The sequence below is a fragment of the Schistocerca nitens genome, chromosome 1, assembly GCF_023898315.1.
Source record: "Schistocerca nitens isolate TAMUIC-IGC-003100 chromosome 1, iqSchNite1.1, whole genome shotgun sequence".
Taxonomy (NCBI): Eukaryota; Metazoa; Arthropoda; class Insecta; order Orthoptera; family Acrididae; genus Schistocerca; species Schistocerca nitens.
Window position 1 is genome coordinate 1,026,489,162 of NC_064614.1, and position 23,718 is coordinate 1,026,512,879.

Consider the following 23,718-nt stretch of genomic DNA (forward strand, 5'->3'; position numbering starts at 1 on the left):
TCTATCGCTGTACGTAACAGAAACGAGACAGAGTGTCGAGACTGCTATGCTAGACTGTGTCTCTGGCTCGGACGGCTAATGTTTGCCGCCGGAAAGAGGAGACTCTTCGCAGCAACCTGCTCAATCTGTCAAGCGTGGTCCAGAGGTCGCTTTTCTACAACAGTTGCACACATCGAGACTTTAGTTACGGAACATACATACATTTATAACGTATTTAATTCTTGCCAGCAGCTAAGTTCATATGTCGAAGAGAATCAAAGCCCATGACGACACCCAAAAACTTTTGTCCCGTCACATCTGCTACCCACAAAATGTATTCTACCTTCTTATGTATTTTTAGTAACTTGGTATTTACGCCAATATTAAAGGTAACAGGTTTTTGTTCTAATTGCTCCTCAGTACGCATAGAAAATTGCTTAGTATCACCATATTGCACCGTGTGCAAGAGCTACAATAGTTTACTGCTTTCGTAATCGCCACATCTTCGACATAATTAATCATTATTTCCTCAGGCAGACAACAAGCAGGATTGTACATTCCACATCCTTTGTTTCCATTATTTGCGATCTACTATCCACCCGCCCAAACCTAAGTGCGTCTAAGCAACACGTTGATTTTGACTCATGATACCGCCACGTACCTACCGCTTTGTGAGAATTAGTTGCGAAGAGTGTTGATTAGGTTTCGGTGTCACTTCAAGACGTTCATTTATAACGAAACCGGTTAATAAACGTACCTGAAACATAGCTGTCATGGTTTTTGAATACCATTTCAAGGTTCAATGTTTGTGAATATTTGTCTAGGGTATTGAATGCCAGTAGTATTTCATCTCACTAAATGAGCCATCCTTTCTCACGAAAACGCTGAGCACACTCACTATCAAGTCCAGTCGGTGTGTGGTGGCAGCTTATCTTTGGTTACGTAACCTCCAAAAGTTTCTGGCCACGATGAGAGCGACGCAGCTGACTTTAAGTTCGTCTTCGTCCTTCGAACGGCTAATAGCGGCGAAGGACAGAGTTCACGCTAACGCATCGTTAACCTGCCTAACCGGGAATCCGTTGCTTACCGTGGTTTCCTTGGTTTCGCCAAAGGTAAGATTAATGCTTATTTCTATGCAGCATTTGATTATAATCTATTAGCTGACAAACCCGACATTGGCAGGGTATTCATTTTACCAATTTCATATTAGAAACGAAACCTTGTATGTACTACTAGAGTAGACTCGGTGTGAGATGAACCAGCATGGTTTCTGTACGCTAGACGCAGCTGTCTCGCGTGTCAGCAACACGGTTTTGTAAACGTCTCTATGGCAACGGCTCTTCATAGCAATACAGACGTTCGCGCTTGACAATTGAAAGCTATCGTAAAGTGCTGCCAGGATTTCCTTAAGCTGACTCGACTAAAGGGGTGTCGTAGTAGTAAAGACTATACTTAACAAAACCTCACTTGGTATTATTAATGTTTATGACGTCATATCTTTTGAAAAATTAGGAAATTTGTGGTAAGGTCTATGGAACCAAACTGATGAGGTCATCAGTGACTAAGCGTACACGCTACTTAATCTAACTTAAACTAACTTACGCTAAGGACGACACACACACACATCCATGCACGAGGGAGGACTCGAACCTCCGAAGGGGGGAACCGCGCGGACCGTAACAAGACGCCTAAGACCACGCGGCATATCGTTTGAACTATGTGTCGTAATGAAGGTACATTCAGCGGGATACGTTTACATTGCCTGCGAAATACGCTTCGAATAGGGATAGTAGCAAAGAAGTAATAACTTCAAACGTTATGCTTGATGCGGCAATTTTCCAGGCCTTCCAGTGCATACGATGTCATACCTTCTGAGCTGTGTGCCGTACATTGATATAATTTTGTAGATACATTCAGTGGTATATGTGGATACTGTGCCGGCCGCGGTGGCCGTGCGGTTCTAGGCACTTCAGTACGGAACCGCGTGACTGCTACGGCCGCAGGTTCGAATCCTGCCTCGGGCATGGATGTGTGTGATGTCCTTAGGTTAGTTAGGTTTAAGTAGTTCTAAGTTCTAGGGGACTGATGATCTCAGATGTTGAGTCCCATAGTGCTCAGAGCCATTTGAACCATTTTTTTTGTGAATACTGTATGCAAAATGTGTTGCGAATAGAGATAGTATCAAAGAACCAATAAATTTACAGTGATTCTTGAGTTTCTCCCGGCGTATTTGATAATCAAAATATCCACGGGTGTACTGCCGGTCTACAGTGTCCAACGGGCAAAAGATTTAAACGTCATGCACAGTGCAGCAGTTATTCACGTACCTCTGTATTTGTGACGTCATATCTCCTGAACTATCAGTGGTACCATGACATAACTTACTAGTTGTCATTAGCGTTATATGTGGATTAGTAGCACAGAACTATTAAATTTAAACGTGAAATACAGTGAGGTGACAAAAGTCTTTGGACAGCGGTATGCACATATACGGATGGCGGTCGTACCGTGTACATAAGGTATAAATGGGCAGTGCATTCGCAGAGCTGTCATTTTTACTCAGACGATTCTTGTGAACAGGCGTCCAACATGCTGCACTACAGGAATTAACAGGCTTTGAACGCGGAACGGTAGTTGGAGTTGGACGCACGGGATATTCCATTTCAGAAATTGTTAGGGAATACAGTATTCCGAGATGCACAGTGTCAAGAGCGTGCTGATGCTACCAAATGTCAGACGCTACCTCTATTCACAGACAACGTAGCACCCTACGGCCTTCAATTAACGACCGAGAGCAGTGGAGTTTACGTTAAGTTGTCAGTGCTAACAGACAAGCAACACTGCGTGAAATAACCACCGAAATCGTTGTGGGACTTAAGACAAAGTCAGGTACAAAGATAATAAGAGAAACTAAATTAGAAAGGAAAGAAAATGTAGTGTGGTTGCAAGGCTGTCGGAACAAACTACGTGGATTCTGTATATCATTGATTACGACTTCTTCTGGCATCATTACCTCTGAATGAAACTGGATATCAGTTAAAAATCCTCCCAAATTTCGACATTTAACTACATTTTCGATTACGAAAAATGCGGCGAAAGACGAAAAAAGATTTAGTTAACATCCAAGGAAAAAAATTACTGTTTTGTTAGCGGTAGCCGTGCGGAGTGGCCGCGCAGTTTTAGGCGCCATGTCACGGACAGTGTGGAAAAATGTGGCGTTAATGGGCTATGGCAGCAGATGGCCGACGCGAGTACATTTGCATCCATTCACGGACTTCACGTCCCAAACAACGATGCGCCATGTCATTGGGTCATAATTGTTCACGATTTGTTTGAAACTCATTCTGGACAATTCAGGCGAATGATTCGCCCAACGAGAATTCCATGGAACACTTATGAAACATAATCGAGAGATCAGTTCGTACACAAAATCCTGCATGGGGTACACTTTCGCAATTTTGGACGGCTACAGTGGCAGCATGGCTCAGTATTTCTGCAGGGGACTTCCAACGACTTGCTGGGACCATGCTGCAAAAAAATGGTTCAAATGGCTCTGAGCACTATGGGACTTAACATCTGAGGTCATCAGTCCCTTAGAACTTAGAACTACTTAAACCTAACTAACCTAAGGACATCACAGACGTCCATGCCCCAGGCAGAATTCGAACCTGCGACCGTAGCGGTCGGTTCCAGACTGTAGCGCCTAGAACCGCTCGGCCACCCCGGCCGGCGACCATGCTGCACTACGCCGAGCAAAAGGAGGTTCGACATGATATTAGAAGGTACCCCATGACTTTTGTCCTCTGCCGGCCGGAGTGACCGAGCGGTTCTACGCACTACAGTCTGCAACAGCGCGACCGCTGCGGTCGCGGGTTCGAATCCTGCCTTGGGTATGGATGTGTGTAATGTCCTTAGGTTAGTTAGGTTTAAGTAGTTCTAAGCTGTAGGGGACTGATGACTTCAGAAGTTAAGTCCCATTGCGCTCAGGAGCATTAGCACCATTTTTTGTTGTTGTCATCTCAGTGTATAATGCGGCAGTTTTTCATGCATCTCAGTGTTTACGACAACATATCTTCTGGACTAAAGTAGGTAGCTCTTACCCCTACAGGGATTGATGCCTGGCAATAAGGGACATGTGTACCATATTTGATTGAAATCAGTACAGTGGCTTGGGAGGATATGTGGAACACACGAACGTACATCCATTTTTATAATATGTGTAGGTGAATTCGCTTGAAGAAAGCTATTTTCACGTCTCTGATTTCAAACCCAGCTAGGTGGTATAGTGGTTAACCACGAAGAACCGTAGTCGGAAGGTGGAACACAATTACTATGGAGGGGTCTCTCAAAGAGCCCTTTTATTTTGGTATGTACTAAACTATTGTTTTCGTGTATAATTATTTTTGAGGCTTCCTATTGTTCATTGCACTTTTTGAAATAGGGATTTATGGAAATTCGAATTCTTTCCCTCACGCTGTCGCGCTTGTTTTCATAACGCTAGTATTCGCGAGGAGTGTTCCTGACACCCCAAATAAAAGCAACTATAATGATATAATTTTACATCTTATCCTTAATACAAATTTGCTTACCGAATAAATGTCTCTTTAGAACGCTGCCTCACCGTATAACTTTATGAGTGACTTTTTTATATTAATAAACTATCAAATCACTTTTTTGAAGCATGTACAATATTTGCCATTTTCTAACATTTTGTGAAATTATTTAATTTGGTACTCTTTATTCTGTACTACAGATTTAAGTCATTAACGTATAACCAAAAATTTATTCTTTCAACTCATACGGAGGTTCTACGAAGGCTCTAGTCACTTTCACTGGTTGCTATGGGTGCATTGTCATAAACTTTTCACGTACATTCTTCATGTACTTTAGAGACATGGCACTCAAACATCGGGCGCAATGCGATTTAAGCTTTATGTCTTTCTTCGAGGTCAAAAACTGTGCAGTGCATAGGCTTAGATCTCCTATGTTCTGAAGGGGTTGCCGTCTTCGATTCCCGCCGTTTTAGCAGCCTTCTGTGAAGTTTGAAAGGTATGAGACGAGGTACTGGCAGAATTGAAGCTGTGAGGACGGATCGTGAGTCGTGCTTGGGTAGCTCCGATGGTAGAGCACTTGCCCGCGAAAGGCAAAGGTCCCGAGTTCGAGTCTCGGCCCGGCACACAGTTTTAATCTGCCAGGGAGTTTCAATGCGAACTTAACTCACAATAAAGTGGATATTAGTAACATTGGCGACAATCAGCTCATGTTTCATGAGCGTTCTGGTCAGGCAACGGAAAATGGACGGGGTTTGTTTTAGTAATGACATTACGTAGCCTTTATTCACATTATTCAGTGTCGAGCCTTCTCTTACGGTATATGTGAGGAAGACAAATCGCGTTGCTCACTATGAAGCTTTGTGATGGAAGTCGCCGCTAGCACTTTCATACGAGTAACTAATGTCGACCTTGAACACTCAAACTTCAAGTTCAAAGAAGATATACCCAGTCATTCTAACAGCAGGGGTTGGGTTGGGTTGGGTTGTTTGGGGGAAGAGACCAAACTACGAGGTCATCGGACTCATCGGTTTAGGGAAGGACGGGGAAGGAAGTCGGCCGTGCCCTTTCAACGGAACCATCCCGGCATTTGCCTGGAGCGATTTAGGGAAATCACGGAAAACCTAAATCAGGATGGGCGGACGCGGGATTGAACCGTCGTCCTCCCGAATGCGAGTCCAGTGTGCTAAGCACTGCGCCACCTTGCTCGGTCTCTAACAGCAGGCCACTTGACTGACAGTTATTTGATTTGAAAGTGCAATTGTTTAGTGTTTAGGTCGTGATTTATATTTTAGTATTAGCTAAAATGAGTGTCAGTCTGAGATGAAAAAGTGGTTCTCGGTACCGGAAACTCGCGGTGGATAAGGCAGTGTATAAAGAGGAAACTATGAGAACGAGTGCAAACACCGATGTGCTATTTAAAAATAAAAGACAGCCACATAGTTCCAGCTAGAGATCGAGTCTAGAAACATCAGATTGTGATAACATGGGGCGTAATATAGTGGTGAACAGTATCTAAAATAGGACAGCCTGCGGCTTAGCGTGTGGTTTATCTGAGTTAGGCGCTCCCCACATTAGAAACAATGATAACGACGCTGAAACAAACACAAATGACTCATATAAAACGAAAGATGATAGTGATTCAGTTTCTGACGATCCTGCGAACAACTTGACGATAAACGAATACCTTCGCAATCATATCGCTAAACGAGGTCATGTGGCACAGAATATGGATAGCGATTTTCATAATTAATGCGGGCAATACGCTGGCCTTCCGAGATACTTAAATAAAGATTTATTTCTCGGAACAATCGGAAGGGTGAGAAACAACAAAGGCTATTTTTAGTATATTCTCAAAGCAAGGGTAGCGTTTTTTGTGACCCATGTTTATTGTTTACTGCAACATCACAGTTGTAAAAACCTAATGAGAGATTTAATGACCGGAAAAGCGGTCATTCCCGATTAGTTTCTCATGAAAATTCTGCTGACATAGAAAATGTGTGTTAACTTTAAAAGCTGGAGGATAAATCATGGGGGAAATAGATGAGAAAGTAACATCTGAGCTTGAAGCAGAAGTAAAATATTAGAGCGACGTGTTAAAACGAGTTACTGCTGTGATCAAAAACTTTTCCATGCATGGCTTCTCTTCCAGGGATGACCTGTCTGGGTTAGGGGCAACATATTGTGGAAATTTCTATACCTTTCTTTTCAAACGTGTGAAAAGTTTATATTCTGTCTTACAGAAAGCGTGATGAAGTACATTGTAGGTGAAGTGCTAGCTCGATCTATCACGTCTGTATGCCATCAGGATCTTGCAGAAGGCAGGTTTGACTCACCCCAGACACCACTGTAATGTTGAAGCATACGTGAACAGGATTCTGAGACAATGGCGCCACATGTTAGAAACTGCTTGCCAATGTGCTTCCTCAAGTGGAAGGGTAATGTTTAGCGTCCATAGGCCTCTGCTGCTTCAGGTGAGTTGGTGGGGTAGGATAACAGTGCAGAATATGTGACATGATCTGTGACGGCTGTTGGCCAGATTTCTGCGTTACTGGTCGCTGGGCGGAAGCTGCGTCTGACATATATCTAGTCCAGTCGACTGGCAGAGTGGCTGGTAAGGTGAGTATATCCATGATGTATGAGCTATGTGTCATGGAGTACCAGGTTATGTAGCAGCACGTGCAGAGCCAGACATGGGATGTGATGCAGTATCTAGTCTTTGGGCTGCAGTTCACTGTTAAAATCGCTGCCTACTATGTAATGGTCCATGTTTCCCTGCAAAAACGTTACCAGCTCCTCCGAATGGAACAGTACTTGTCATCAAGGTGTGAAGTACCTGAGGGTGTGGAGAAGTTAATGATGCTTATCGCAGCAAATGTGAGTGCTATGCCTCACACATTTGACAAGTATGTCACGACCATTGCTTCTATGCCGTCGCGGAGAAAGATGGCCGTTCCTCCTCTTCCATCTGACTGTATACTGTAGACGGCATAACCATGAAGGTATAAATGCAAGTGTGAATGATCCTCCCAGAGAAGAACAATGCCCAAGTCTGATGCTCTTAACATATCGTGTAACACGCGGGTCTTAACGGCTGAATGAGTAACAGACACTGTTCCCACGCGATAGGATTGACACATCTCAAGTGGTGGACGTAAAGAGTGGGCGCAAGCCCATGACGGGGCAGACAATATGCATCTGCCCAGTTGCATGATGTTCATTATTGTGCCGTATGGTCTCCCTCTGAACTCAGTGCCTCCCGTGGGTGTCGGAGGAGCTATTGATGTATGCTGCATGTCATCTGCCTCCATGTCACCTGCCCAGTCGCCAAGAGAGGATCAGAAGAAACGCTGCGGTAGTTTCGTTGTCTTTCCAATGCCACTTGGGTGACTTTTGCTTGTGGGTCCATGACTTGTGCATCCACTAGATGGCGGGTTTCGGCATTGGGAGTGCCTGCTCCCTAACCTGACAGTGATGGCGGCCAGGTGCGCCTGATGCCTAGATGTCCAGAGGATGCAACCCCTATACTGTGTAGTGGCTGTGGTGTCGGCGTCGCCATCGGTGCTGTGTCGCCAGCGGAACTTGTAGGGGCTTCAAATGGTTCAAATGAGCACTATGGGACTTAACATCTGAGGTCATCAGTCCCCTAGAACTTAGAACTACCTAAACCTAACTAACCTAAGGACATGACACACATCCATGCCCGAGGCAGGATTCGAACCTGTGACCGTAGCAGTCGCGCGGTTCCAGACTGAAGCGCCTAGAACCCCTCGGCCACCACGGCAGGCTGTAGGGGCGTCAGGTGGTATCAAGTCTGCATCATCCATCACACCATGCAGTGCCGCCTCCATATATATTAGCAGGAGGGAGGTCATTGTGGATCCCTGGGGAAATTCCATGTGGGGCATCTGGACAGGTATCGCTGAATATACTCAGATTGGAGATGGCCTTCCTGACCACAGCCCAAGCAGGTCCACGGTTGTCTTTCATATGTACCAATTGTGTGGCATCCGCCAACGAAAACGTATGATGGAATGTGCTTCTTAAGTTCTATGCATACCTGGCGTACCATGTTTCAAAGGTATTCCATTTCTCTTATGTGGGGCTCAAAACTGTGCCATATGGCCGCAGCGCATAAGCGACGAGGTTGGTGGGAGCTTCGAACAGTTGTTCAAAGATGCGTACGACATGCATCCCCAGACCACCATGGCCCACCACTTCCACACTCACATGTCCGTCAGCGTGGCAGAAGCGGAAGCCATTGTTAGATCGTTGTAGGATTCTGTTACAGGCCGCTTCGTCAATCAGTTTGAAGTATACTGTGCTGGATTCAACAGACAGAGGGGTGGCTATCAGTTCTTGGGGTTCTATGTGCATCTCGTCTCGAAGAAATCCTTCTATCTCATAGGCCTTCTGTCTTCCGTTAGTTTGATTGTAGCTTGTCGATACGATAATGCCATGGCGAGGCGGTAATATGTCAGTACAACGACACAGCACCCCGTGCTAGCAGGTAAACAAGCGTACTGTGGAGCGCTACCCGGTGTGCTGAGTCCGTCCGCACTGTCTTGGGTGAAATCCAACTACGACAATGCCATCAGGACACAGTGGCCATCGCAACTGCATGGACCACCCTAGCACGTCTCCCATCAGACACAAATTGTCAACTAATCCACACACACTAATGTAGTGCCTCTTGCCCATTATTCGTGACATTTCGCTGATTTCCATATGAGTTTGGGCCTGGAGAGCATCCACACTCAAGAGATCATTACCCATCCTTGCCTGAATTATGTATATGTGATGTCTGTTCTTTCGAATATGTCCGAGACCTGTTTATGACAATTGGCACCAGATGTACCGTGGACGTTCGTCCGCAGCAGGAACATCGCTGGGAGCAAACCAGTCATGCTGCCCGCGAGAATCAGGCTCCCTGGAGCGGCAGCGCGACTGGGAAGGGAGACGCGCTTTTAAGTAACCGTACATGAACTAGGTATTTTCACCCTCAGTGGGTGACTGTCTGGTGTGCAGTGTGCAGTCACGGAATAATCGGTGCAATATTCCTTGATGGCACAGTGACTACCGAACAGTATGTGAAAGTTTTGGAAGATGATTTTATCCCCATTATCCAAAGCGACCCTGACGTCGACAAGATGTGGTTCATGCAAGACGGAACTCGAGCCCTTCGAAGCAGGAGAGTGTTTCATGTCCAGGAGGAGCACTATGGGGACTGCATCTTGGCTCTGGGGTTCCCAGAGGCCACTGGCGTGGGGCTCCATTGGGCGCCATATTCTCTGGATCTGAACACATGTCACTCCTTTTTGTAGGCTATATTAAAGACAATGTGTACAACAATAACCCCAAAACCACTACTGAGCTGAAAGCAGCCATTCAGGAAGTCACTGACAGTATTGATGTTCCGACTCATCAGCGGATCATGCAGAATTTCGCTATTTGTCTGCCCCACATCATCGCCAATGATGGGAGTCATATCGAAAGTGTCATGACCTAAATCCGAATACCTGAAGTGACGTTTACATGTTGAGTAAAGTATGTACACGCTGTAGATTGTAACTGATTTACGTTTTTTTCATATATTTCAATAATTATCATCCTGTATATTAATATTTTCAAGCAACAGCGAGCTATTCATCAAAGTTGATGCACCCAGTCCTCAACAGACAAAGATATAGGGGAGGACAGAATGAGGGGGAGGAGGGGACAGAGAGAGTAGGGTGGGGGTTATCGACAGGGAAAGGGGGTGTAGCGGATGGACAGAGAGAATAGCAGCACGAGATGGACAGAGAAACGGAAGAAGAAAAATTGGACAGAGAGCGGCGTGAGGAGGAGGTAGACCAAGAGAGAATGGGGAGAAGCACAAATGGGGGGGGGTGGGGGAGATGGAAGAAGGAGGTGAACTAATAGATGTGGAGTAAATACATGCTGCAAATGCACAATATGTGAATTGTGCCGTCCCGTTACGAAAGGCTCAGTATATGCACAATTTATGAAGAACTAATTGATGTTATTTCATAGAGAGCGAATACTAGAGATTTCAGCTACTTATTGCATAAAAGTGTTGTGGGCTGTCGTCGTCCACTTTGATGAAAATCTAGTTGCCACTGAAAAAGACTAATAAAGGTGCAATGGCATGATGGGTGCGTGGATTCTATGGCAGCACATACACAATGAAAGTAACACAGAATAGTGATAGTAAAATATACTGCTCATCTTTGGTAACATTAGTTACAACACTTTTAGCCTACCTGTCTTGCGTTGACTATAGTGCATGAACACAAATTAAATTGTTTTCTGAACTAAAATCGGAAGAAAACTTGTCTTCTGTCTTAAGTTACCATCGAAGAACAGTCCCAAACTAACAGTACTAATTTAAATCTTTAGACAGGCGTTCTTTGTCCATACACAATAATTGCATTTGCTGTTCTGTTTCTACTGAAGATTAGTCATTGCCTATCCATCGGGCATTGTTTCTATGTTACTGGATGCCTCGACGACTTGAAGACACAACGAACGTTCTGCAGGAACTCCCTAGCAACACTCGAACTTAATTACAACTTGCAACACACAACTTCTGCTCGTGTGCGGTTGCTTAAGTGCGCGTCTCACTTCCTGGTGGCGCTGCCGCTCCAGAGGACGTGATTCTCGCGGGCAGCGTGATTGGTTTGCACACAGCTATTTGCCTGCTGCGGACGGACGTCCACGGTACTTCTGGTTACCAACTGTCACAAACTCTTCTTGTGCAGTATCTCAGTACACCACAAAAAGTATCTGATGAGCAGCTCCGTCCACTATTTAATTCTTATTACGAGTGCATCGATAGGTGGTTGTTTCCCTGAATAACTCAAAATGTAATCAGTTTCTTCCCACGAAACTTCACTCTTCACGCTCATACTATACCATGTATTGCTTTTCTTTTTACCAGTTGCGCATTCATGCTTTGTGTACCAGCGACTGGCTGTTCAGCGAAGCAGATGGCGAAGGCGGCCTTGTTACCAGGTTTTTCCTTTTGTAGCAGGAATACGAGGAAGGATGTTGGCAGCACTGGCGACACTGTGCCAGTGGGTGGGCGCTGTGGCGCTGGCGTCGCTGCTGGTCTGGTTTTTAGGCGTCGCCCTGGCCAAGCTGAGGCCTCAGCAGCTATTGGACCGCCTTCCGTCGCGTGCTGTCCTCATCACAGGTCAGCCTCGTCACCGAGTAACCAGCCCACATAATAACAATATTTCTAACGTGGTTTGCGGCTTTATATACACGGACTTAACAACTGTCGTAGGTATGAACCTAATATCGCTTGGGGCCTCCCCTGATCTTGAGGATTGCAGTGAGAGGCCCTGGCCGTGAGTCTACAGGTCCTGGTACTTGTCTGGAAGCAGCTTACACCGAATCATTTACAGAGCGGCAGCCAATTCTGCTCTCTTCGTGGGTGCAGGACCCATAGCTCGGAGCCTACGTTCTATGACACCTAAAATACGATCTATAGGGTTCAAATCTGGACTCTGGGATGGCTGCCTCAGTCTTTGAACCTGCCCTGCATGTTCCTGGAACCATCCCTGGTCGATGTGGGAGCGATGTGGCAGCGCGTTATCATCTTGAAACACTGCAGAACCGTCAGGATGCTGGAAGGCCAAAAACGGGTGAGGACAGTCTCCAAACAGGTCAAACATAGTGCAGACCATTTAAAGTCCCTTCCAGAACAACTAGAGGGCCCATTCTATGCCAGGAAAATGCGCCACACACCATAACACAGACACTAACGTCTTGGACCACGCCTTCTTGACAGGCGGGATCCAGCTATTCATGCGGTCAGCGCCACACACGCTGCCTCTCATCGGTGTAGTTGAAATCGTGATTCGTCTGAGCATCAGTGTTTCGTCATTGTTACAGTGTCCGTCCCTGGTGACTGTCGACAAATGCAAGCCGTTGTGTCCGATGACGTTGGGTTCCCAGCGGCAGCTGTATGTGGCGCTGGCACTCATACTTTACGGAACCCATGTTCCTACGGATTGTCCACTGGGAGAGGTGTCTAGCACGTCCTGTGTCGAGCTCAGTCATGATTTGCTGCACTGTTATCCTTCTCTCACTACTGACGATCCGTCTCAAATGTGCCAGCCACGGTCATAGAGTGTGGCTGGACGACCGATAGTTCTCCTGTTGTGGACTATGACACCATCATTCAATCATTCACGATACACCCTGGACACGGCTGAACGTATGAAGCCGAATTCCTGCACCACAGCCGAAATCGAAATTCCCATCCGTCAAGCACCGAGTACCATATCCCGTTCGAACGGCGTCAGCTCACGACTACGTTGCTTGTTAGGCAAATAACTTGCACAATCATTTCCCATAATGTCTCCTATATAACTTCAGCTGGCACAGAGGGAGTGTTGTACGCGTACAACACACCTGCGCCATTTGAGCCCCACTCTCCATGACATTTGATAACTCAGTGTACATCACATGCTACACGTGGACCACCGCAACATGGGCATAAGCTCTTTTAATCGAGATCACGGCCAACCCTCGGTCATCCTTTCTTTAATTTCTTTCGGTAATACCGGATGCCTGTACCCCTCGTGTTGCACCGTTGATGTTTTAGTCTTCTGTCCGACTTCACACGTCCTTAATGTTTTCCTCGTGCATCACGCCTTATCATGCAACTAACAATCTCTTTGGATTTTGTCTAAGCATTTCTTGGAGCAAAAATGTCCACAACTCCATTGTGTATATTTAATAAGCTCCTCAATTCCTTGTTCAGTTATACAGATTCCCCGTTCCTCCCTTTTTTCACTGATCCGATGATACAGTACTCCATCACTTATAAGGTAAAATTTCTTAATTTTTTCTTCACTGGCACAGCTGAAACTTCTTTTTTATCAGAACCAATTTTTCATCGTCATTCTGTCCTTTCTCATATTTTTGACCAATTTCTTCACATCCTTCGTAAGCTATCCCTTCTATCAAACACATGCCACCTTTTTTATTTTCGTCTCGTGTGGAGCCTCATTCATTATTGAAAGTAGTCTCTAAAGTGCATCTGGAACGACCTGTTCACTTCCAGATACGTATATCAAAGCAAAATTCCTGCAGTGTTAACGTCTATCTGATCAGTCTTCTATGTCTTGGTTTACTAGTCAACATAAAGGAATGTGCCCTATGGACTGTCACTACTGTAGATTTTCGACCAGCGAAATAGTATTTATATTTTGCACATCCAAACACTACTGCCAACGCTTCCTTTTCCGTCACAGAATACATTGTCTCATAATCGTTCAACATCCGACTTCCAAATGTGGTTGTCATTATCACTTCTCTCCCCCCTCATCTACTTCCTTCGGGTACAGCTGAATTCCCAGTCCATAATCCAGTGCATCGCAGGACAGGTAGAATGTTGTTTGTAGATTCGGCTGTACCAGTATTGGAGCATTACACAGGGCCTCCTTAATTTTCTGAAAGTCTTCTGACAGGACCATTCTTTATTTTCCTTCAACAGTTCCTGCAGCGCTTCGCTGTTCAGTTCTTGGTCACTTAAGAATCGTCATTAGAATCATAATAATCTGAAAAAAATTTTAAGCTTTTTTTCGGCACTGGAAATTCCTTTGTATTTCTCACTTTGTCTGAATTGGTCTGTACCATCAGAGTTGATTGCAAGATCCAGAAAGTTAATTTCCTGTCCTTCAGACTCGGATTTTTCAATGCTTCTTTTAAAGTCCCAAAACGTCCTTCCCAGTTTTCACTAGCAGTTAGTAAATCATCGACGTAAACTGTAATTTTCTTGAATATCTTTCCTCCTAACACTCCGTCTAATGTCCGAACGAACGTCTAAACGGATACATTTAACCCAAAAGAAACATCCGATTTCGGTAACAAGGACTTCGTATAGAATCGTCGTGAACGACCTTAATTTTGGCTCGAGTAAAACCTACTGATAGACGTCAAGCATAGACATGTGAAAATTCGTGGCCCTTTGAATTACAGAAATAGGCTATTTCTTCCTTATTTATTGGTCTATCTCGTTCTGGCTCGAATATTTTATTCTCTTGCTGCAAATCCAAACCTAGATGAAATTTTTCCATTTTTCTTGACAACAACCAACGTTGTATTGATTTCTGATTCTTTCGATCACACCTGACGACAGCTTCTTTTCAATCTTCTTTTCGGCAGCCAGATTTTGAGCTTGAGGTACTTTATATGATTGTACAAAACACGGCTTATGTACCTTTATTTTAAGTCTGTATTACGATCCATTTATGATGCCAGGTGTCTTACTAAACATTTCTCTGTATTCTGAAATGAAATCAATTAATTTCTCCGCTTCTTTGGATTCCAGACTTGCGATGCCTTTAATTTTCGATCTTACTTCTTCTGGAGTGAGTCCACCTTGTTCTTCGGATTCTGCTGGATCTTCATCTTCTACGAATTTGTTTGCCAATGTTTCGTTATTTTCATATACTTTCCATAAAGCCAGTCGGCAAATTCGTGAAAAATTTCTTCTAATACTGTTCTTTAAAACTCCCATTTTTAGTTTCCTCATTTTCTCCAATTCTCAATTCACTTCTTTTTTTAGTCAGTTTCCGCTCTTTTCTCTGTGAACCAATCACATTCAGTAATAAATTTCTCTTGTAATCAAAGCAGCACCATAGCATCGATGCAATAAGTTTTTTTCTCTCGTTTTCACTTCCAACATTGTTTGACAGTAAATAGTTTTTCTAGCCGCCCCAACAGCTCTTTTAATTTTAAAATCAGTTACAGGCAAACTTGATATTTCTATTCCAGATAGTAATAACTCATTATAAACATTGTTGGCTATCACACAAAGCTGGCTTCCTAGTCTACCAGAGCCCTCGTTCTTCTGCCATATAACTAAGTATTCACTACCAGCATCATTACCGCTCTGTCGTCATATGCTATCTATCAATTCTTCTTGTTCTTCATTTACTCTGTCTTTTGTTATTGCAAACAAACTTCCGCGTTTGTCCATGTTATTTAATTGATACCCTTCTGCGCTCGTTTCAGGCTGGGCGACTCTTGAAACTACTGCCTGTTTCCGTTTGGCCATTCATAAGATGAGCTGCATCGCGCCTTTGCGGTCAAAAAACTCCTTTCCACGTCCTGAACAAAAATCTTTAGCTCCTTCAAAATAATTATCATTGATGTGAAATGTTAACTATGATAAAGGGGGAATATTGAAACACCATCTTTTTATTATTCAAGCAAATATCACAGTTATATTTCCTATCTACCCTAGCTCTTTCATACTAACAAGAACTTTCATGCAGGATTTCTATTTATTTCGCAGAGCTGACCATTACCGCTATAATCCACATAATTGGGTACTCCTTCCACCATTCCATCTTATCACTCCTCTCGCTACCGCCAGAGTGACTTTGTGCACCCCGCGTAACGACTGACGCCAAACCCTGCACAACGGCTGATCCCAACAGCCTTATTCTGTATCGTTCAGTCGCCCTGCCAGTCGGTTCAGTAGGCGACTGCACCGTGCGGTAGGATTACCACAATCGAAACTCAGCGCAATTCCGTAAGCTCAAAATGTTCAAATGTGTGTGCATTCCAAACTGCTGAGGTCATCAGTCCCCAGACTTACACCCTACTTAAACTAACTTATGCTAATAACAACACACACGCCCATGCCCGAGGGAGGACTCGAACCTCTGGCGGGAGGGGCCGCGCATTCCGTAACATGACGCCTCAAACAGCGCGGACACTCCGCCCATCAATTCCGTAAGCCATTCGTTAGTGAGTCAATGCGCCCGTGCCAGGTTGCCATCTCCCCTTGCATCAGCCAATCAAATGCAAGTGACTACAGCTGCGGAGATGGTGATGATGATGATGTTTGGTTTGTGGAACACTCAACTGCGCGGTCATCAGCGCCCGTCAAAGTCCCAATTTTGACACAGTCCATTTTTTTTTCAGAATCCAATCGAGCCACTGTCACGAATGATGATGATGAAATGATGAGGATAACACAAACACCCAGCCCCCGGGTAGGGAAAATCCCCAACCCGGCCGGGAATCGAAGCCGGGACCCCGTGATCCAGAGACAGCAACGCTAGCCAAAAGACCAGGAACTGTGGACAGGTGCGGGGATACTCACGCAACAACTGCACAACCGGCACGGCGCACTACAGTGTGCACAGCATGTCACACGTGAAGCAGTCAGCTGACTGAAGTACCAGACACACTATATTCCCATCATTGTTTTCGACTACAGGCACATTGGGAGCCCTCATAATTTCGTCAGTGCACCTTGAGATGCTTGGCTGTCTCATGGCAGCTGAATTGTCAGCTCCTACCCCCTTTTGATCACACCCATTGTTCCAAGAGGTTAAAGATTTGTCTAAGTCCATAAGCAATAAAAAAAAACACTGTAGTTGATGTCTCATAAGAATTGTCCAACTAAATAAAGCGATTTCAGGACTTGCCGAACAAATGTACTTTCAGGTGCAAAATGCTGCAGCTCGTTAATGGCTCTCACGTACAGCCGCTCTTCCTCAACCAAATTACAGGCCGCCTCCCTGTTCAGTCTGTACCTCGCCACAAAGTTGCTCTCGGGCATTTGAAAGGGATTCGTCTCATGCCACATATTATTTTGTCACATGGGGCCACGTTTACATGAGCCACCTTGCCTACCTTCATTGCTCTTGCCTTAACAGTCCTGTGTGCACCGTGTACACAGCAATGAATCTCGGCAGAAATGCGTGTGTAATAACATTCATTGATTCACTTTCCACTTGGATGCTTCGCAGTGATTCTTCAGTAAAACCTAATTACTAAATCCAAAATAAAAACCACTTAGTTCTTCTAAAATAACATATTATCTCCGTAATCAAAACACATCAAACCAAACGAACGGCCTTACCGATACGTCACCGCCTCTTGGTACAGTAGACGAATAGTCGGCAGGCGGACCGATCGTTAACAGGCCTCAGTAGTGTACAGAATAGCAACTTCGTCTATCGAACTGAAAATGATGTCACTACGGAAGCAAACCAACAGAACCGAAAGGCATGGACGACACAGAACAGAGCTACAGAACTCTCGCTGTTTCTAGAATGGTGGGGGTTCTTCAGATCTGCGTACAATACGAATGAGAGCAAGTGCTGAGGCCACATCAGCTGTATACTTCTAGGAAGTATGCGATGGAGTTTTGCTACGCTCGAAGGGCATGTCAACAGTGGTAAAATAAAGTGATGTGAGAGATGGTCCATGAGAGTAGAGGCATTTGAAGGTACATAGGTTTCTGATTTTTTTTTCTTTATTCAGTTTCGATTCCCCCCGAAGGGGTCGGGCTGGCAGCAGCTTAGTATGCCACTCTTCAGCTTACAGAATTTGTTTTAAAAAGAGGAAGATAATAAATAACAAAAACAGGCGATAAAATCAGAGACTTAAATGGTAACATGGCGGAAAAAGTCGCGGAACTTAAAACATAGAAACAAAGGGATGATGATGCTAATAAAATACGTATGAAGCAGACAGGTAAAATAACAGACAGACAATTAAAACACGGCGACAGTCTGGTTTCTGTTCACAAGAGACATAAAATTCACACCCAGCGACAGCATGATTTCTGTTTGCAATACTTTGGAAAGACGAACAACACTGAACATTCACTTGAACACTGCACTAAAAAGTTAGCAAATATGACATACCACAGCCGAGGGCAGGTGGAGGTAACCTGGACAGATGATTGGAAAAGAAAAATGGGAAAAACGAAGGGTGTGGAAGGGGGGGAAAGGAGCCGATGGAGGACGAGGACCCATTAGAAGGGGGGGAGGGGGTTGCTGGGCAGGTGCGACAGGGAGTGGGGAAGGCAGAGGAGGGGAATACAAAAGGACTCGGGGGCGGGGGGGGGGGGGGCGGACAGAAGGGTGGAGGAAAAGGGAGCCATAGAAAGGGTAGAGGAAAGGAGGGGGGTGAGGATCAGAGTTGATAGGAGGGATAAATGGAGGGAGAGAGCGCATCATCTGGGAGGGCGAGTTGATGGAAGCCACCTTGGGAAAGGAGATGAAGGGTGTAGAGATGGAGGATAGGGGGGACACAACAGTGAAGGCATGGCAGGGGGCGGGGACGGGAGAGGAGCGGAGCAACCAGGGGGTGAGGTGGATCAAGGCGGCGGTAGGTGTAGAGTATGCGCAGATGTTCGAGAAATAGGAGCAGATGGGGGATAGGAATGAGGTCATAGATGATCCACGTGGGGGACGGGAGGCGTATACAAAAGGCAAGGCGGAGTGCATGACGCTCAAGGATCTGGAGGGACTTATAGAATTGGGGGGGGGGGGGTTGGGGGCAGATATCCAGGCGGGACTGGCATAACAGAGGATAGGTTTCTGAATTGAAGAAGGAACCATATTTTGACAGGAATACACCGTTTGTGATAGATATCGTCTCAGAAAACTAGATTTGATGTGTCTTACTGCAAGTATTGACTCTGAGGAGTGGCATATTTTCTAGCCTTATGGTGCTGCGCAGGATGCGACTCTGGCTTCGGGCACGAACTAGCACGCCGTCTGGACGCGTTGGGGGTGCCGGTGTTCGCGAGCTGCCTGTACCCCGAGGGTCCCGGCGCGCGCAAACTCGCCGCAGACTGCTCCTCCAGGTTGCGCGTGCTGCCGCTAGATGTCACCTCAGACCAGTAGATGGCTGACGCCGTGGTCTGCGTCGAAGCGGCGCTCTCGGACACAACTGGCGCCGGTATTTCAGAACTTCGAGCGGGTTCTTACAAATAGTACATGCTTTTAAAAAACAGTAAATGAAATTCTACTTTTGCCACAATGACCATATTTTCTACCGCTTTCAGAGGATTAATCCTCCACCTTCAGGCATTCTGAGGGAAAAAAATACCATACAAAAAATCCCATTCTACGACACTAGCAAACACCTAACCAGACCTCAGACGCTCAGTACCATTAACACAATAATATTTTGACAATATATTGCCTGAAAATGCGAAGTCAAGAACAGCATAATTTTATTGGCCAATATTCATCTCCAGCATACGCCAGTTAGGCCTCAGCTTTCATAGCAAATATGGCGCTCGACGAAGTCGGTGTGTACTGCAACTATGCCACTTGTTATGTAAAACAAAAATAAAAGTTATGCAGAAGGAGCGAAGTAAGTCCGAGAAGCTCTCGCTGAATATTTCAATGGCTCAGGTACGCTTTCAAAGCAGTACAGATTCGTAAAACACAACAGTTACAAATTAATCGTGTACATGTGGTCTTTTCTACGTATTTCTCAACTGTAATTACTGTTGGAAACGAAAAAAAAAATCGATGATGCTCATTGACAGTTTGCATTATCTTATATCTGTGATTTGACAACTGCATTCAAGAAAAATATACATATACGCTCACTGGACACCTAATCTGTTCTTATCTAGCCGAGCGGTTCTAGGCGCTACAGATTGGAACCACGTGACCGCTACGGTCGCAGGTTCGAATCCTGCCTCGGGCATGGATGTGTGTCATGTCCTTAAGTTAGTTAGGTTTACGTAGTTCTAAGTTCTAGGGGACTGATGACCTCAGAAGTTAAGTCCCATAGTTCTCAGAGCCGTTTGAACATAAAAATTTCTGTTTACTCTCGTAACATCGTGATCTTTATTTTCCTCTGCTGTTGTGGACGCTGAGATAACTGGCGTTTGCTGATCAATCAGGAAATTCATTTTTTCGAAGCATCACATGTGCTTTCTTACACATATCTACTTACACTTTTTTTCAGAAATGTATTCGAAGTTAATTGAATTTCTCTTGGTCTCACCAGGAACTGATATGTATTGCACAATAGCATCCATACTACGTACAATATAATCCAGCATACATTCAACAAGCGTCAATATTATTTTAAAGCTCTGCAATCCTCTTCAGTGTATCGTGTAAACTGTCAATACCGATCTCAGATGGTCAAAATAATAGCGCAATTACCTATATTCCCATGTAATCTCTCTGAGAATTTCCATAACATGCTGACTGAACCAAGATGTTACAATTCTAAAAAAGTAGCTTTCATTTTCTTCGGCATCGTCCCTTAATCTCACCACGTAACTTTCCCAGGCTCTACAGCATTAATCAAGAGTAGGTCAGTATCTCTGGTAACGAAATGGGTGATTTGTAGTTACGGTACTGTAGTTTAATGAAATTTCATTAAATTATAATCAGTTACCTTTTTTAAATTTGTTTTTAGTTAATTTGCCTTTCTTTCCTTCTGTACGTACGAACTTTGTTGTGGAAACTCTTATTTACGTGTGGTAATAAAAATTCATTTACACAGAATTAAGTACATTTAAAATTACGTGAATTCATATTAACTGATTAAGAATATTTAGTTGAGAATTAAATCCTTTACATAATTCGGCCTTGGCATTTTCTAAATGCAGTGTTTTTTTTTTTTTTTTTTAAATATTTACTGAATTCTTTCCCGGCGTTAGCTATGGAACACAAGACTGTCTCTATTAGCACAAAATGGTTAAATATTGCCAAGCCGACGTTTAATTATCATTGATAAAACACACTTCACTATACATTTAAGTTATTTGAAAGAACCAAAATTGTTAAATTTCAACGTTAACTATCCGCCTATGAATGCACAAATGTGAAACTAGTAATAAATTCCGTCAGTCTCAGGATCGCTGTAAAAGAAAAACATTTTCTTAATTCACTGCTAATTTTTATCTGCTCCCGATTTACGGGTTTGGTTAATTTTTCTTAGCGGAACAATTTTTTAAATGTGCCGCCGCTGCAAATCGTTCGGTCGTGGCACAGCCCAGCAACACCGCTAAAAATGCTGAAAATTCTTTAAAGAAATATTATAGATGACATGGGCAAGCTAATTTACATTAGTAATACACACTTTTGTTAAATTATAATGTATTTAGACCACAACAATAATTCAACTTACATTAGTTTGTAATTTCTCCTCTAATGGCGGCTACATCTAGATACAGACAAAAGAAGTCTACCCATTCATAAAATGCTACGTCACAGGCTCCTCTCACTTTCAGCTCTCCAGGAAGACGACAAAGAATACACACTACATGGTGCTTTTTATACTACTGCTGACCATTAACATCTCTTTGTAATCTTACAACATTATTTTCCTCTGTGGCTGAATTTTACATTTTTGTTATCGCAGATATTGACACATTTCTCAATTACATTATGAGTATAGAAATATTACAATCATAAATACATCGAGAATATTACTACAGAAAATATTACAATAATAACGAATGTCCTTTACACAAAATTAAATAATATTTTTGTTAAATAATTACAGTATATACAAATTGCTTCATAGCGACGTATATAGTACAATTAAAATTTAGTTTATTAATAGTGTGAGTGTTGCCAGGGAACGTTACATTGCCCCCTGGCAGCATTTGGCAAAGAGTTTCTATACTTTGACACAATGATGCCAATAACGTTCTTTACAATTCTGTATTTTTTTTATGGAATGGCTCTTTTAATTAGTCCCAGGTTTATATATGTTCATGGCTCCCCCATTTTGGCGAAGGCAGACAGGAAACCTGGGCAAAACTGTGCCGGAGCCCAGCCATCCCAGTTGATTCATGATTAATCTTGTCTCTTTAACAGTCATTCTTTTGAATTGATTTAGCAGTTTGCCATCAACGGTTACATAATATCACAGTCACATACAGTTCAACGAAAGTTTTTTGTGTGTGATTAACAACTCGTTATTATTAATTTTGCGATATACTGCAAGGTCACTTGTCCTAGGATATATCACTTAGTTTTTTGAAATCATTTAGCACAACGTCACTTTTCATAATGTTGCCGCTACCTACGTGTTACAAATCCATCTCCTACACTTGTTAGTGTTCATTTTCTCTTGTCAACTTACGGGTATACGTAATAAATGTTCAATGTTTATCAAAAAATCGAGTTCATTGAAATGTTATGCAGTTTGTGTAAATATTTAGGAATATGTCAATAATGCTGTAGTTGGTGAGCGGTGCGGAGTGATTGTTGAGCGGCGCTCGGCGCGGCGCGTCGGCTCCGTGTAGGTCACCGCCCCCGGTGTTAACAGCTACGGCGCGGAGATGCGTGTGGCTGCCTGGTCTGCTACGGGCTGCTGCGGCCGCTGCATGGCTGAGGTAGCCGGATGCGCGTTGTGTATCAGCTCGCCCGTGTGACATATTCTTGCAGTGCTCCAGCAAACATGCAACAAGTTCACAAACAGTGTACTATGCTTATGGGCATTTTTCCTGCTGTGGGAAAAAACGCACACAGTTTAATGGCAGTTATTATTCAGTAGGCCTTCACTAGTCTGGTTTGCACAATGTTTCGTTGACACAGTAACACTTTTTATGGGCACACAATATTTTTTCACCATTTCATGACTTGTTATTAGTCACACGCAAGTTTTCACCTTAGGATGAAATGTATCTCTGTAGTCAATGCGCTTTCCTAGCGTCCCTTGACACACAAAGAGTTATAGTTTGACTCTAACTTGGTCCACCGTCCGTTATCGGCTCACTGTTCGTGTCGTGCTAGTTCCTTGTCCACTTGCACACACGACGATGATACAGTTTCTTATTGCTTGTTCAAAACAACTTCGTGACGTATTGATGCAGGTTTAACAGTCACTGTCTGTCTCTGCCACACAATACTGCACTTTTGTTTAAGTTTTTTCATTTACAATGTCCGTTGTGCAATTTTTGTAACAGCACATTCGTAACTTCTTTGTTCGCTCTTTACCAAGGTGTGTGATATTTGCGTACATGGTAACAAATATTAAAATTTCGTATTAGTTTGCCAAAAAATCATCTATATTTATGTTCGAGTAGATTTTATTTGTGCATTCCAGTCGGATTCAGGCATATTGTTCAATAACTCCTTTGAAATTATGTCTCACTTTACTTGCAAGGTCCTACGTAACTACAGTGTAGTCTCTGTAGGCTAAAATTGACTTGGACTTTATCAGGCTAGCTCCTTTTTACTGATTGGATCTGCACATGCTTCAATTGAAGCTTCTTTGTGCGTAACTTTGCGCTACTTAAATTTGCAATAAGTTTGCCTCCCATGGTGCCCTCGGGTCACTACTGGGTGCATTATTCTCTTTGATAACACTGGTTTGAAAATAAAGTTCTCAGGGTCTCGTATTATTGATATTATTCTGGGTTCGAATCTGTCAATCT

General features: G+C 43.8%; 2 protein-coding genes across 2 annotated transcripts in view; both read left to right on the forward strand.

The window, feature by feature from the left end:
• Positions 1–978: 978 nt before the first annotated feature.
• The window catches only part of LOC126196528 (estradiol 17-beta-dehydrogenase 2-like), a 115,100-nt gene continuing 92,360 nt past the window's right edge, over positions 979–23,718 (forward strand). The window contains exon 1 of the mRNA XM_049934572.1: positions 979–1,091. The gene's annotated coding sequence lies outside the window, so the exon portion shown is untranslated. The remainder of the gene's footprint in view (positions 1,092–23,718) is intronic.
• Positions 11,577–19,201, forward strand: LOC126223086 (11-beta-hydroxysteroid dehydrogenase type 2-like). The gene is made up of 2 exons (XM_049942196.1): positions 11,577–11,724; positions 19,035–19,201. The coding sequence occupies exons 1-2, from the start codon at positions 11,577–11,579 to the stop codon at positions 19,199–19,201; spliced, it is 315 nt and encodes a 104-aa protein (XP_049798153.1).

What these genes read in the sequence shown, in the direction of transcription:
- LOC126223086 (XM_049942196.1), top strand. Translation starts at nt 11,577, where the DNA reads ATGTTGGCAGCACTGGCGACACTGTGCCAGTGGGTGGGCGCTGTGGCG. An exon ending in GCGTGCTGTCCTCATCACAG is followed by an intron (nt 11,725 to 19,034) that starts GTCAGCCTCGTC and finishes GGTGCTGCGCAG; the next exon opens with GATGCGACTCTGGCTTCGGG.